General features: G+C 49.4%; 1 protein-coding gene across 2 annotated transcripts in view; it reads right to left on the reverse strand.

Moving 5' to 3' along the window:
- PDE8A (phosphodiesterase 8A) overlaps positions 1-12,362 on the reverse strand; it is a 131,569-nt gene that overhangs the window by 51,335 nt on the left and 67,872 nt on the right. For both annotated transcript variants that reach the window (XM_040970146.1, XM_040970145.1), the window contains exons 2-5: positions 11,704-11,760; positions 8,950-9,140; positions 2,122-2,178; positions 174-228 (exon numbers count right to left, since the gene is read on the reverse strand). In XM_040970146.1, coding sequence (XP_040826080.1) covers positions 174-228; positions 2,122-2,178; positions 8,950-9,140; positions 11,704-11,760 — 360 coding nt within the window. The remainder of the gene's footprint in view (positions 1-173; positions 229-2,121; positions 2,179-8,949; positions 9,141-11,703; positions 11,761-12,362) is intronic.

Genomic DNA, 12,362 nt, shown 5'->3' on the forward strand with positions numbered 1-12,362 from the left:
AAAAAAAAAAAAAAAAGTGAACAGTATAAAGACTGTCAATAGGTTAGAAATGTAAACCAGTTATACAGTCCAGGGACAATGTGCTTGCTTCAAATTAATTAAAAACTTTAGCTGGGTATGGAGATGAAATCTCGCCTCACAGAGCTGTCTGTAGTTAACAGAGTGGCACCTACCCTGGTGAAGCCAGCGGCGATCAAGGGCATGACAGACAGCTCCTCCTTATCCGCCCTTGGAGAGAACACAGGGCTGTCAGACACAGCCTCCGCCCACGCCCTCCCCCTGCCCACGCCCCCTCCCCCTCCCCTTGCCCACACCCCTCCCCCTGCCGGGCACAGCCTCCGCCCACGCCCCTCCCCCTGCCCACGCCCCTCCCCCTGCTGGGCACAGCCTCTGCCCACGCCCCCCCCCCGCCCACGCCCCTCCCCCCTGCCCACACCCTCCCCCCCCCCCCCCCCGTCCACGGCCCTCCCCCTACCGGGCACAGCCTCCGCCCACTCCCCTCCCCCTGCCGGCACAGCCTCCACCCACACCCCTCCCCTGCCGCACAGCCTCCACCCACACCCCTCCCCCTGCCGGCACAGCCTCCACCCACACCCCTCCCCCTGCCGGGCACAGCCTCCGCCCACGCCCCTCCCCCCTGCCCACACCCCTCCCCCTGCCCACGCCCCTCCCCCCTGTCCACGCCCCTCCCCCTGCAGGGCACAGCCTCCACCCACGCCCCTCCCCCTGCCCACGCCCCTCCCTCTTCCACACTTCACTTGTCTACATTAAACTTATATAGTGCGTGGTTTTCAGAGTAATTCATCTAAGCACATTATCTAAGTAATTCATCTAAACACATCAATATCTAAATTTAAAGTATAAATTTGAAAATTGTTTTAACTTTTAAAAATATTTTTTTATTGGAAAGGCAGATAATAAAGAGAGAAGGAGATACAGAAACATTTTCCTTTTTTTTAAGATTATTTTTAATGGAAAGGCAGATATACAGAGAGGAGGAGAGATAGAAAGGAACATCTTCCATCTGATGATTCACTCCCCCAGTGAGTGCACATGGGTGCAGATTCCCAAGGCTTTGGGCCGTCTCGACTGCTTTCCCAGGCCACAAGCAGGGAGCTGGATGGGAATAAGAACTGGTGCCCATATGGAATCCCAGTAGATGCATGGTGAGGATTTAGCCACTAGGCTATCTCACCGGGCCCCATAGTTAACTTTTGGTCCATATATGTTACAATACCTGAAATACAGCAACTGCTCCAGTTACTTATACACTAATTCATTTACAGCTGGAATCTAAGAATGTCTGTTTATATTTTCAATATGTATACATTTTAAATTAAATAAAATTCTTTCCTAATTTCTTCTACTCCCAGCTTTTCAAAAGACAAAACAGGCTGGTATCATGGTGAAGCTGGTCAAGACACCTCCTGCCGTGCCAGCATTCCACATGGGCACCAATTTCAGTACCAGCTATTCCACCTCCAATCCAACTCGTGCTACGAGCCTAGGCTCCGGCATCCACCTGGGGGACCTGGAAGAAGCTCCTGCTCCCTGCCCACTTCAGCCTCTGCTGCTATGGCCTCTTGGGGAGTGAACCAGTGGATGCAAGCTCTCTCTCTCCCCCTGTCTCTGCAGTTCTGACTTTCAAATAGATAGATACATACATACATCTTTAACAAACAAAAACAATCTCATCTCTCCTAAAGCTCAAGGGGAAAGTTTAAAGATACAGAAGCATTTCCCATGCCTACACAAATAAGTGAGCTTTCCATGTGAATACCTGCCTCCCTTCCTGCCTTCATTTAAGGATGAAATCTGAGAGTCCCCCTTTGTGCAGAGTGGGAAGGCGCTAAGCAGGTTCCCCTGGGAACCACAGTTTCAGAAGTGCAATTCTTATAATAGTTTATGTGCTTTTTAAAGGGAAAGGCAGTTGAAAATAAAAATTTGGCAACAAGTCAGACATCCCTCTACGAAGATAACTGTAGAAGCAACTTTAGATAAAACAGAACAAAGATGACCAAGTCACACCACCAAGGGACATGCTTGGAACAAAGGCCGCCAAGCAGGCACCTCACTGATACCACAAGCTTAGCACCAGACAGAAGGGGAGAGAAACGTTACCTGCGTACAACGCCAACAATAACCGTGTTTTCTGAGAGTTTTGATGATCTGATAGATCTGGAAAAAATATAAAAAGCAAATATACAGTTTTTGTAGGACAATTAAAGTTGTGGGAGGAGTAGGCAGGGGAGCAACACATCCCTTGACACTGGGCAGTCCCCTCTGTGGCTTGCAGAGCCTCCTCCCTTTGGGGACAAACTCCACCGTGTGAACTGTGGTGCTGGGGCGCTGCAGCTCGCTGCAGGATGCCCTCCCACCTGGCCTGGCCTTTGCTAACCTCAGCTGCTTCAGGTGGAGAACTGCCCCTACTGTGTGCCACAGTCACGGGGCTCTCTGCTGGCACAGGGCCATGCAGGCCCATGTTTACTGCCCTGAGCGGATGGCTGGGAGCCAAGGGGAGAAAGGAGAGTAAGGGCCAGCCTTCACTGTGTTCTAGGCAGCCTGGAGGATGAAGATTCCCAGGCAAAAAGCAGGCTAACTGGACGCTAACAAACAAACAACTCCAGAAGAACTAACAGAAAGAAGAGAACCCAGAGTCAGAAGCAAAGTGGGGAGAGGGGGAGTACAGGAAGGCGTGGAAGACACTGCACCCCCAATCCCCTGCAGGGACAGGGCCAGCTGTCCTCTGGGGAAGCAGCTCCTGACCCTTCAAGGAGTGAGGCTGTAACCAAAGGACCAGAGAGGACGGAAACGAATGCGCCACCATGCAGGGTGCGAGAAGGAAAAGGGAGCGCTCTGAGACCGGAGACAGGAAACCGCTCTAGACTCCTCCTCGGTGGGGGGACAGGGAGGAGATGTCTGCAGAGGACCACAGCCACAGCAGGACCAGGAACCTGGCTGACTGAGAGGAAGACGCCTGGCACTGCAGGGGCCCTGGGTGCACGGCCTGGGCAAGGCACAAGTGGCTGCCCTTCCCACCCCTGGAGAGTGAGGCCGGGATGGACACTGATTGAGAACCACTGTTGAATCTGCCTGGGCAAGGGTCCCTGGCACAGCAGACAACCTTGGGCGGGGTGCATTCCTGGTGACTGCTCTGCATCCGGGCACTAATCCCCAACAGGGAGTAGGAGCCTGGGCTCGCACACGGTGTTTCAGTGACTCTCAGGGGCCGTGGATCTGTTCTTGCGTGCCTGCTCCCCTCACATGATGGAAGCAGCATGCAGCCACCATCTCAGGCCTCATCTTCCACTTTTCAGAAGGAAAACCAAGATCTGAGTGGGGAAATGGCAAGCATGCAACCACAGAGATAGGTGATCCCAGTCCAGTGGGGGTGGGCTACTTCTAACCACAGATACGCCGGCCAGGGGCACCGGGCAGAGGACCCAGTAGACGAAGGCCATGTCCCCTTGGAGTCAAGCACTTAAAAGTTTCTGAAAAGCTAGAGGTGGATTTTTGCCTTAAAATTTTTTTTTTCAGGTGCATAAGATGAGAAAATTGTCTAGAAATGTCAGGAACCTGGGAAGAAAGAAATAACACTCTTGCTTTAGAATTCTTAAAAATTTTGGAGGGGATTACTTGGCACCCTTGGGACACTAGGAAGACTGGTTTTTACAAAGTCAGAAAAAAGATAGGGCATGACCCTGAGGCTGGAGACCAGTGCCAATCTCAAAAATCACACCCCCCACCCGGGCGTATCGTTAGGATCCAGCTTGGCCATGGAGGATAGAAACTCCAGAATAGGGACTCAAACCATTGGTACTTGTCTCAAAGAACATTAAAAATATGCAGAAGCCATCAGTGTACAGCTGCCAAGGCAGAGGACCCGGCCTCTGGTCCCTGGCCCTTCTCTATAGAGGTTTGTGCCTCACGGTCCAAGATAGGTGCTTAGCACCAGCCATAATGTCCCATTCTGGACCGCAGGGAAAGGACTTGCTTTCTTCTGTCAGCGAGGCCTTCCAGAACACACACGTGGCAATTCCACTGTCCAGCTGCAGGAAGTAGGACCATACAACTCATTTTCTAGGCAGCTCTCTGCCCAGCTAAACATCAGAGACCGCGTTGGTACGGAAAGAATAGACACAGGCATTCGGAGCGATGACCGGGCAGGGACAAGTCCTGCTGCGGACGATCATGGCACAGGCCTGCAAAGAAGGGCCACATGAGAAACACACGGAGCCCTCTCTGAGTTGTAAGACTCAGTGCAGTCTTACAACCTCGTTCTTGTGCTTTGCTGGGATTCTCTGCCATGAAGAACGCGGATCTGGAAGGAGCTGGTGCCCTGGGCTTGGTCTCGCTCCTGCACTGTCCAGCCTTCCCCTGTCCCCTGTGACAGCCCTCCCTTCCCGCACAGTGCCCTGATTCTGCCACACAGGGGACTGTCTCCCTGCCTGTTCTGACACTCTTAAACACGTGGCTTCTAAAAGGTTCCTTGGCTTCCTAGGGAAAACAATTTTCTCAGCTGTTTGGGCTAAGCCTTCCCCTCCCTGCTGCCTGGGCGGCTTTTCACTGGCCTCTGCGACCTGCTCCCTCACTGCGCGCAGGCCAAGAATTGCTAGGCTGGCAGAAGGGGCCACAAGTTTCCTCAGCAGCCCTCTGCCAGACCCGCCCCTGGGTCTGGGCAGCAGATCAGCCCAAGAGGCACAGGGCCAGCTCAGAGAATGCTGCCAGCAGGCACGCGTGGCGCTGCCGCCCAGGGTGGGTCCTGACCTGAGACTGAGACCCGACACAGCTTACTGCTTTGGCAACTTGCACTGATCTGATTCCTCAGGCCTCTATCCCTTCTTACCACGTGGTAGGAAAAGCCATGGCTCTGTGCAACCCTCGGCCTGGGTTTCAGAGTAGATGCAGAAAGTAAAGTAGAAGGGAGTAAGTGGGACTGGACTGCAGCACAGCTGGGGGGGGGGGGGGGGTCAGTGTCCTTGGCCAGGCAGAACAAGTGAGCACAGAGCCCCACGGCTTGGCTTCACAGACAGCATGAGCAGGCATGGCTCAAGGAGAGGCCTCTGTCAGTTCTTCTTGTACAATAGAGAACAGGAAATCCTGTTCTGCCCAGCCAGCTCCATTTCTGCCTCTTTGGCTATCTTCTTAAGTTTTCGGTCACGTGGAATCAGGTAGTGCACAAGGTGGCCTCTGGGAGCCTAGCCAGGGGGTGAGGAGCTCAGCTCTTCCTGTTGCTTCTCAGCACCCAAAGGAGCTCCTGCTGTGCTCTGAATGCTCTCCTGCTCAGAACAGGTCAGCCGCCAGCTGGGTGAGTCCAACGTCTGGCTTAGGAGTCGAGGCCTTCATGAGCAGGCTCCTGCCCCCTGCTCCAGGCCCCCAGGGCCAGCAGCCACAGACACCCGGCAGACGCCCTGTCTGTTCCTGTGCACGCCTGCTGCTTCCTCTCACAGGACCCTCTCCATGTTTCACCCTCCATGACTCTACCCAAGCATCTCTGGGGAAGCCCGCACTGGGTCTGACAGCTGGCAGCACCCTGCAGAGCCTCCTCTGAGGGCACTCAGGCCTCCCTGAGCCAGCCCTCCCAGCTTTCGCCATGCTGGGATTTCAGCAGGGTTTCAACTGTGAGGGTTCTTCATCTGTAAATGAGATTAAAGTCCTTACAGAAAAGTACTTCAAAAAGCTTAGGGAAAACGGAAGTTAAAATGTTTGTTTAGATGGTAAAAAAAAAAAAAAAAAAAAAAACTCAGTAAAGTTTTTCCTCATATGCATTTCCCATGAACATTTTGAAAACCCCTAGTCCAAGGCACTTCCTGCTGCCTTCCACGCTCTGCAAGATGTAGCCCTTATCAGGCAACTTGTAGTACTGTGAGAAATGAATTTCTGTTCTCTAAGTTTCTCTAGGTGTTTGGTTACAGGCAGCAAAAACACAAAGACAACCATGAACTAGAGCATCAGTGCCTCACAGGCGAGAACCACACCTCTCGGTCTGCTTTGGCTCCGGTGTCACACACAGTGCCAGGAACTGAGCCGACTTGCCAAGGAGGGTCCCTAACCTTGTGGGCAGTGGAGAGAATGTCTGGCCCATAGCAAAGTCAGTCACGGGGGAGGTAGGGACTTCCACAGGCCCCAGGGGAGACACGGGGGTGTGGCTGCGAGCCTTTCAGGCGGTCTGTGACAGAGGAAAGGGCCTTCCCCGCCCCCAACACCCTCAGAAGGTGCTGCTATGGCAAGAGCGAGGTGGAGGGGAGGGCAGTGCTCTGTCAGGGCAAGCTGAGAGGACAGGCTCAGGTGGGGAACCCCAGAGACTTCCTAACACAGCAGCCCACAGTGGGCGGGCTGGCTCGGCGGGATGATTCTACGGGAGACTACGTGGTAAGGGTCAGAATCAAAAGGAAACTGACCCAGGAAAACACATCAAGACAAGGGCCTGCTCCGGTCCCCTCAGCCCATTCCCACAGGCACGAGGAGCCCACCGCATCCTCAGCTCTCACCTAACACCACAGAGGTGGCATGGTAGAACAGAGCTGGTGGGAAAGATGCGCCTTTGGCCAGGAACACCCTTGGTGGCTGCATGAGCAGCGCTCTGCCATCTGGCGAGAGGGCCACCCCACCTGTTCTACTGCTTTGAGTGTTCCCATTCTGGAGTCACACTTACAGGAGCTCCTGACCAGAGAGCTCAGGATCCTGGCTGGGGGCCAATTCTCCAGCCGTGCTCCATGAGAGAGCAGAGAGAGGACGCCTTGGAGGAAACCTGTTTCTGCCCTCCAAGGCTGGGATTCCGCTTCAGGGTCGGGGACTGGAGCTGACCTAGCACACGAAGGAAAGCTTCCAACACCCAGAGCCTCCCTCCGGCAGGAGGCTGGACAGGGGTGGGCTCCCTTGGCCTGAGAACTGAAGACATACACCTGCTACCTGATGCCTTGCTAAAGGCATGCGCCCAGGCACTCTCTGCTCCCATTCCTTATGTCAACACTGTGGAACCTCGGTCTTCACAGACTGAGAGAAGACTGATTAACTAAAACGTTTACCATCAGGCTCAGTGAAATAAGCCAGTCCCCAAGAGACAAATATCTGTGTTTTCCCTGATCTGTGGTAACGAGCACATAGAGAACAAGAAGTGTAACCTGTGTGAGTAAGACTGACACTTTGAGATCTGATTACTGTTTATAGTCCTTCTCTATACGCTGGAAGAACATTAGGGGTTGGGTTTTTTTTTTTTTCCTATTTTCTAGTTGTTTCATTTTTTTAAAAAAACTTAATGGAATGTTAAGTTTGCGATTGCAAAATGAGCTCAAAGTATGCCATTGCAAAAAAATAAACAAAGACATAAGGAAGGAGGAGGGTGGGTGGGGAACGCGGGCAGAGGGAGGGTGGGAGGGGAAGGATCAGAGCTCCTGAGCGTGTACCGTCAAACGGGTGAAGTTTGTTCACTTTCTAACAGTAAGCTAAAATGAAAGAGGCAAAAATGTTTATGGAGTTTACACAATTTGTGTCCGTTTTTAGCGGTTATGTAATATTGCTGTCTTAATTTAAATACTTCAACTCTGCTCATCTCAAAGTTCACACAAGGCAAGGACTTTATTTACTTTGGGTCTAGAAAAATACTCCTGTAGAGGACTCTGTGAAAATTTGTGCAGTGAATTGTTTATTGAGAATATTTCTCTTGTGTACTATTCCTATCAATGGTATATTTTCTTAAGAAGTGGAGCCAAATTCGGTTATAACTGTTTTAGCACAACAACAACAATAACAACGTGGTGCAGAGTGGAGAGACGGCCTTGTTTTCTTTCTCTGTATATACAAGGCTTTAGCAGAGTCCCTTAAGAAGTCTGCATTTGCACTGTCCAGCTCACACCTGTGGCTAGCTCTGTGCATGGACAAGCCTGGCAAAGAGGCCACGTTTTCCTGCGCACTCATGCTCCTGGCCTGCAGTATTCCTCCCCTTCCTCTGCGTGACAGTCACTGCATGGCCAGGATGGAAGGGATCCTGGAAGGTAACAGAAGCCAGGGGAGGCAGAGGATCACCCAGGGCTGGGTGGCTGGCCGGAGCCAGGGCAGAGACTGGAACCTGGGCCTTCTTCCCCCAACCCTGGCCCAGTGCTCAGGGGCACCAGTCGTTTGCGGACCACCGAGGCGGCATCCATATGGATGTGCGAGCCAGATTCAAGTGGGAGGGGCCCAGCAGCACCTCAGGTGTGCCAGAGCCAGGCCAGAGGGGACACTCTCGGAGGCCAGTCACACCAAGTAAAACTACCTGGTCGGCCAGTACAGGAACAGGCAAGTTCACGTGCACTCACCAAGGGCCCCACAGTCTTCTGTGATCACTTGCTTATCATGGCCGTTTTTAACCCTTGTTATATTGCCTTACATCCTTTCTGCCTCTTCAAAAAAAAACAAGATTTTAAATATCCTTAACATTATGACTCTAAGGTTTTATGTTATATTAAACTTATGTCTTGTCTTCCCCCAAATAAAGTTTTATATTAGATAAAATGGGTATTTTACTTTGCCTTAGGCAGTAGCAAATCACTTTCTTATATTAAAAATTCCTTTTCTTAGTTTTGTTGACCATGCAGAATTCTCTTATGACAATGAAGTTTTGCAAATAATAAGGCACATTTGTCTAAAATTAGAAGACAATGCTCAACATTTTTGATAATTTTAAAAACCAATCTGGACGATTATAAGAATTCTGGTAATTCAGGTAATAACTTGTGGTACACTGCACATTGGGTTTCATCTTCATCTTCCTAGTTCTCGTGTATATCTTCTTACTGTATTGAGCTACACCAAGCAAAGCAGAGCAAGGGAAAATAAAAGAGATAAAGCTTGGTTCCGGAAATAATTAGACTCTAGGGTCTTGCTTGTTGACATGCAAGTGAGATAACTTGAAAGTAAATCAGCCGGTTCCCCAGCTGTGCTCTCAGGTAAGCTGTGTCTCTGGCTTACCTGCACAGTGCCTCTGCATCCAGCTGCCGCGGGTTCCTGTGGTCTATGATGATGATATCATGATGCTTGTCCAGGAAACAGGCCAGGACGGCCTGGGCCTCCTTAGTGACCGTACATTTAAACCCTGCTTTTTCACACGCCCTGCAGAATCCATTACACTGGCTATCTTCTTTGGTAAACACTAAAAGTACCTGAATAATTAAAAAGAGCATGGACACTTCTTAAAAACACACACATGTCAGACATGTCGTTTGTTAATAAGCAGCAGAAAGCTCGAAGCGGGGACTCAGCGGTGAACACCGTAGCATATCCCTGGAAATGTTCCTCCTGCACGCCACTTGGTGACGTCAGCCCTCAGCCCTCCGACCGGGCCATTTCCTATCTGCTCTTAGCCTGCAAGGTCAGGCACTTTGGTCACACACTTACTTGTTCTGCTCATAAAGCTATTGGCACAACTCAACAAAGACTTGATAAAGCATGTTATCTTGAAATTAAATCAATTAAAACACAGAAACACAAACTTCATTAGGTGAGCCTCGTAGCAAACACAAATATTTCAGGGAAACTATTAGAATATTTTACCTTTAAGAAACATACTTATGTGGTTTTTTTTTCCTGAGATTTATTGTATTTTATTTGAAAGACTGAAAGTGGGAGAGACAGGGATTTTTCAATAGTTAGGGATGGACCAGGTGGAGGCCAGAAGCCAAGAACTTCTTCCAGGTCTCCAACATAGGTGCAGGGGCCCAAGCACTTGGGTCATGTTTAGCTGCTTTCCCATGCCCATTAGCAGGGGGCTGGGTTGGAAGTGAACATCTGGGACTTGAACTAGCAGCCAATAGTAAATACATTTTAAATAGAAAGTTAAACTTGTAACTTTTAGCAAGGGGATATGCTACTTATTTTTCATTTAGTTATGTTTTAACTCAAGATTTTATTTAATTCTGGGGCTGGTGCTATAGCTTCGTATGCTAATCTTCTGCCTGCATCCTTGATGTCCCACATGAATGCCAGTTTGAGCCTTGGTTGCTGCACTTCTAATTTGTCTCTTTGCCTATGGCCTGGAAAAGCCGCGGAAGACGGCCCAAGCGCTAGGGCCCCTGCACTCACATGAGAGACCTGGAGGAAGCTCCTGACTCCTGGCTTTGGATTGGCTCAGTTCCTGCCGTTGCGGCCATATGGGGAGTGAACCAGCGGATGGAAGATCTTTCTCTGCTGCTGCTGCTCCTCTGTAATTCTGCCTCTCAAATAAAAATAAATCAATCTAAAAAATAAAAAAGAAGCCATTGAGGTTTTTGTTTTAAGGATTGTATTCAATTTTCCCAAGTTAAATTACTCTTTGATTCTGAGAGGTAAGACTTAAAACAAGATGAAAATGTTAACTTTAAAACCTCCTGGTTAGTGACATGGGAACAGCAGCCATGTGGGAGGCAGCACCTGTTGCCCTGCCTGGATCATGGGATGGCGGTGGCCTGCAGGAGATGGAGCCATCTGTGTGGGACGGAGTCACAGAAACCCTCCTCCTCTGACTCTCCCTGCCTGCGCAAACACCATGAATGCCAAGACCTAACAACACACATTTCTGTTCATTTATTTAAAAGTAACAGTGATAATCTGTATGGAAGAAATCCCAAAAAAACTTAAGTAAATTTTTTAAAGATTTTTTTTTTAATTGGAAAGTCAGATACACAGAGAGAAGAAGAGAGAGAGAGAGGAAGATCTTTCATCTGCTCATTCATTCCCCAAGTGGCCACATTGTCTAGAGCTGCGCCAATCCCAAGCCAGGAGTCTCTTCCGGGTCTCCCATGTGGGTTCAGGGTCCCAAGACTTTGGGCTGTCCTCGACTGCTTTCCCAGGCCACAAGCAGGGAGCTGGATGGGAAGCAGGGCTGTTGGGATATGAACTGGCACCCATATGGGATCCCAGCATATGCAAAGCAAGGACTTTAGCCACTACACTACTGCACTATGCCCAACTTGGGTAAATTTCAATGGGCTGTTCTCTGTTCCCTATTTGGGGGACAGATAAGAGATATTTTCTGTCTGATGGAACTGATCTAGCAATGTGAAATATAAAATGCTTTATGTTTTAAGTAGGAAAATTTAAAACCTATATAATAGTTGTAAAGACTGCCTTTATTTGTCTTTTTCCACACCCATGCCTGCATACAAACACTAACATGGTAATTTTTTTTTTTTTTTATGGCCAACCCAATCTAATGCAGGCTGCCACACATCTTTACCTCTGAGAAATGCTTCCATGTACACTGCCAAGAAAAAGATACTCTTCTTGGTGTTTGGTGCAGAGGTGAAGACCCCTCTTAAGATGCCCACAGCCCATCACAGAGAGTCCTTAAGTTACAGTACTTGCCCTGCTCCCAATTCTAGCTTCCTGTTAATGTGCACGCGGGGACACAGCAGGTGATGGCTCAGGGAAGCTGGTCCCTGCCGCACACAGGAAAGACCCTGTTTGAGTTTCTGGCTGCTTGTGGCTTTGCTCTGCTCCATCCCTGGCTATAGCGGGCATTTGTGGCGTAAACCAGCACATAGAAGGTCTCTTTTTCTGACTTGTCTATAGAATTTTAAATACATAAATATCTTTATTCTTCTAATTTTGCGATTAAATTTAGGAAATTTAACACGTGCCCAGTATTATCATCTGAGATAGATTATCTTCAACAGGCTACTTGGGATCCACACCCACTCTTTTTAAAGAAAATCAAATGTGGTAATAACAGTGTGACTCATTAATTACCTGAAGCTGATCTTGATGAAATCTCATGGGACCAAACTGCACATCAGCTATTGCTACCTGTAAGAAAGAGACTTGCTTTACAAAAATAATAAAACACACACGCACACACAGTTTGCTTTGCTTCTCGCTTAATCAGTCCCATAGGTAAAAGTGAAATTTCTGCCCTAGAGAAAAATTACATGCAGCAAATAATAGAAAAAAAAAATTAAGGAGTCCAGGCACGCCTCCTAATCTTTGAAAGAAGTCAGAGCTGGAATGGAGACATCAAATGAAACTCATCCCCACACTGTCTTTTACTAGTAGGATGTAGCTTTAAGTGAAACACGTCTTCATGGTTACAATCACAATCAAACTAGATTACAACATCAAGGGTCTCCAAATAGCAGACCCTGAATATGGGTTCCCTCCTCGCCTCTTTCCATCCTTCTGTTGGATGATGCAATCTTGTTTCCGGAATGGCACACGGATAATACAACGCAGCAGTCAGAGCTGCAGGTGTCAGCAGCCGAGAACCCACCCAGGAGACAGCACAGCAGCACTCGTTAGCACCAGCCCAGCCACTCATCAGCACCAGCCCAGCCACTCATCAACACGACTCGCCAGAGAAGAGCAGTTTCCCGTGCCTTGGCCACTGCGATGAGGGCTGAACAACGGACGTT

This window comes from Ochotona curzoniae, unplaced genomic scaffold (assembly GCF_017591425.1).
Source record: "Ochotona curzoniae isolate NIBS_2020 unplaced genomic scaffold, NIBS_Ocur_1.0 scaffold_4701, whole genome shotgun sequence".
Classification (NCBI taxonomy): Eukaryota; Metazoa; Chordata; class Mammalia; order Lagomorpha; family Ochotonidae; genus Ochotona; species Ochotona curzoniae.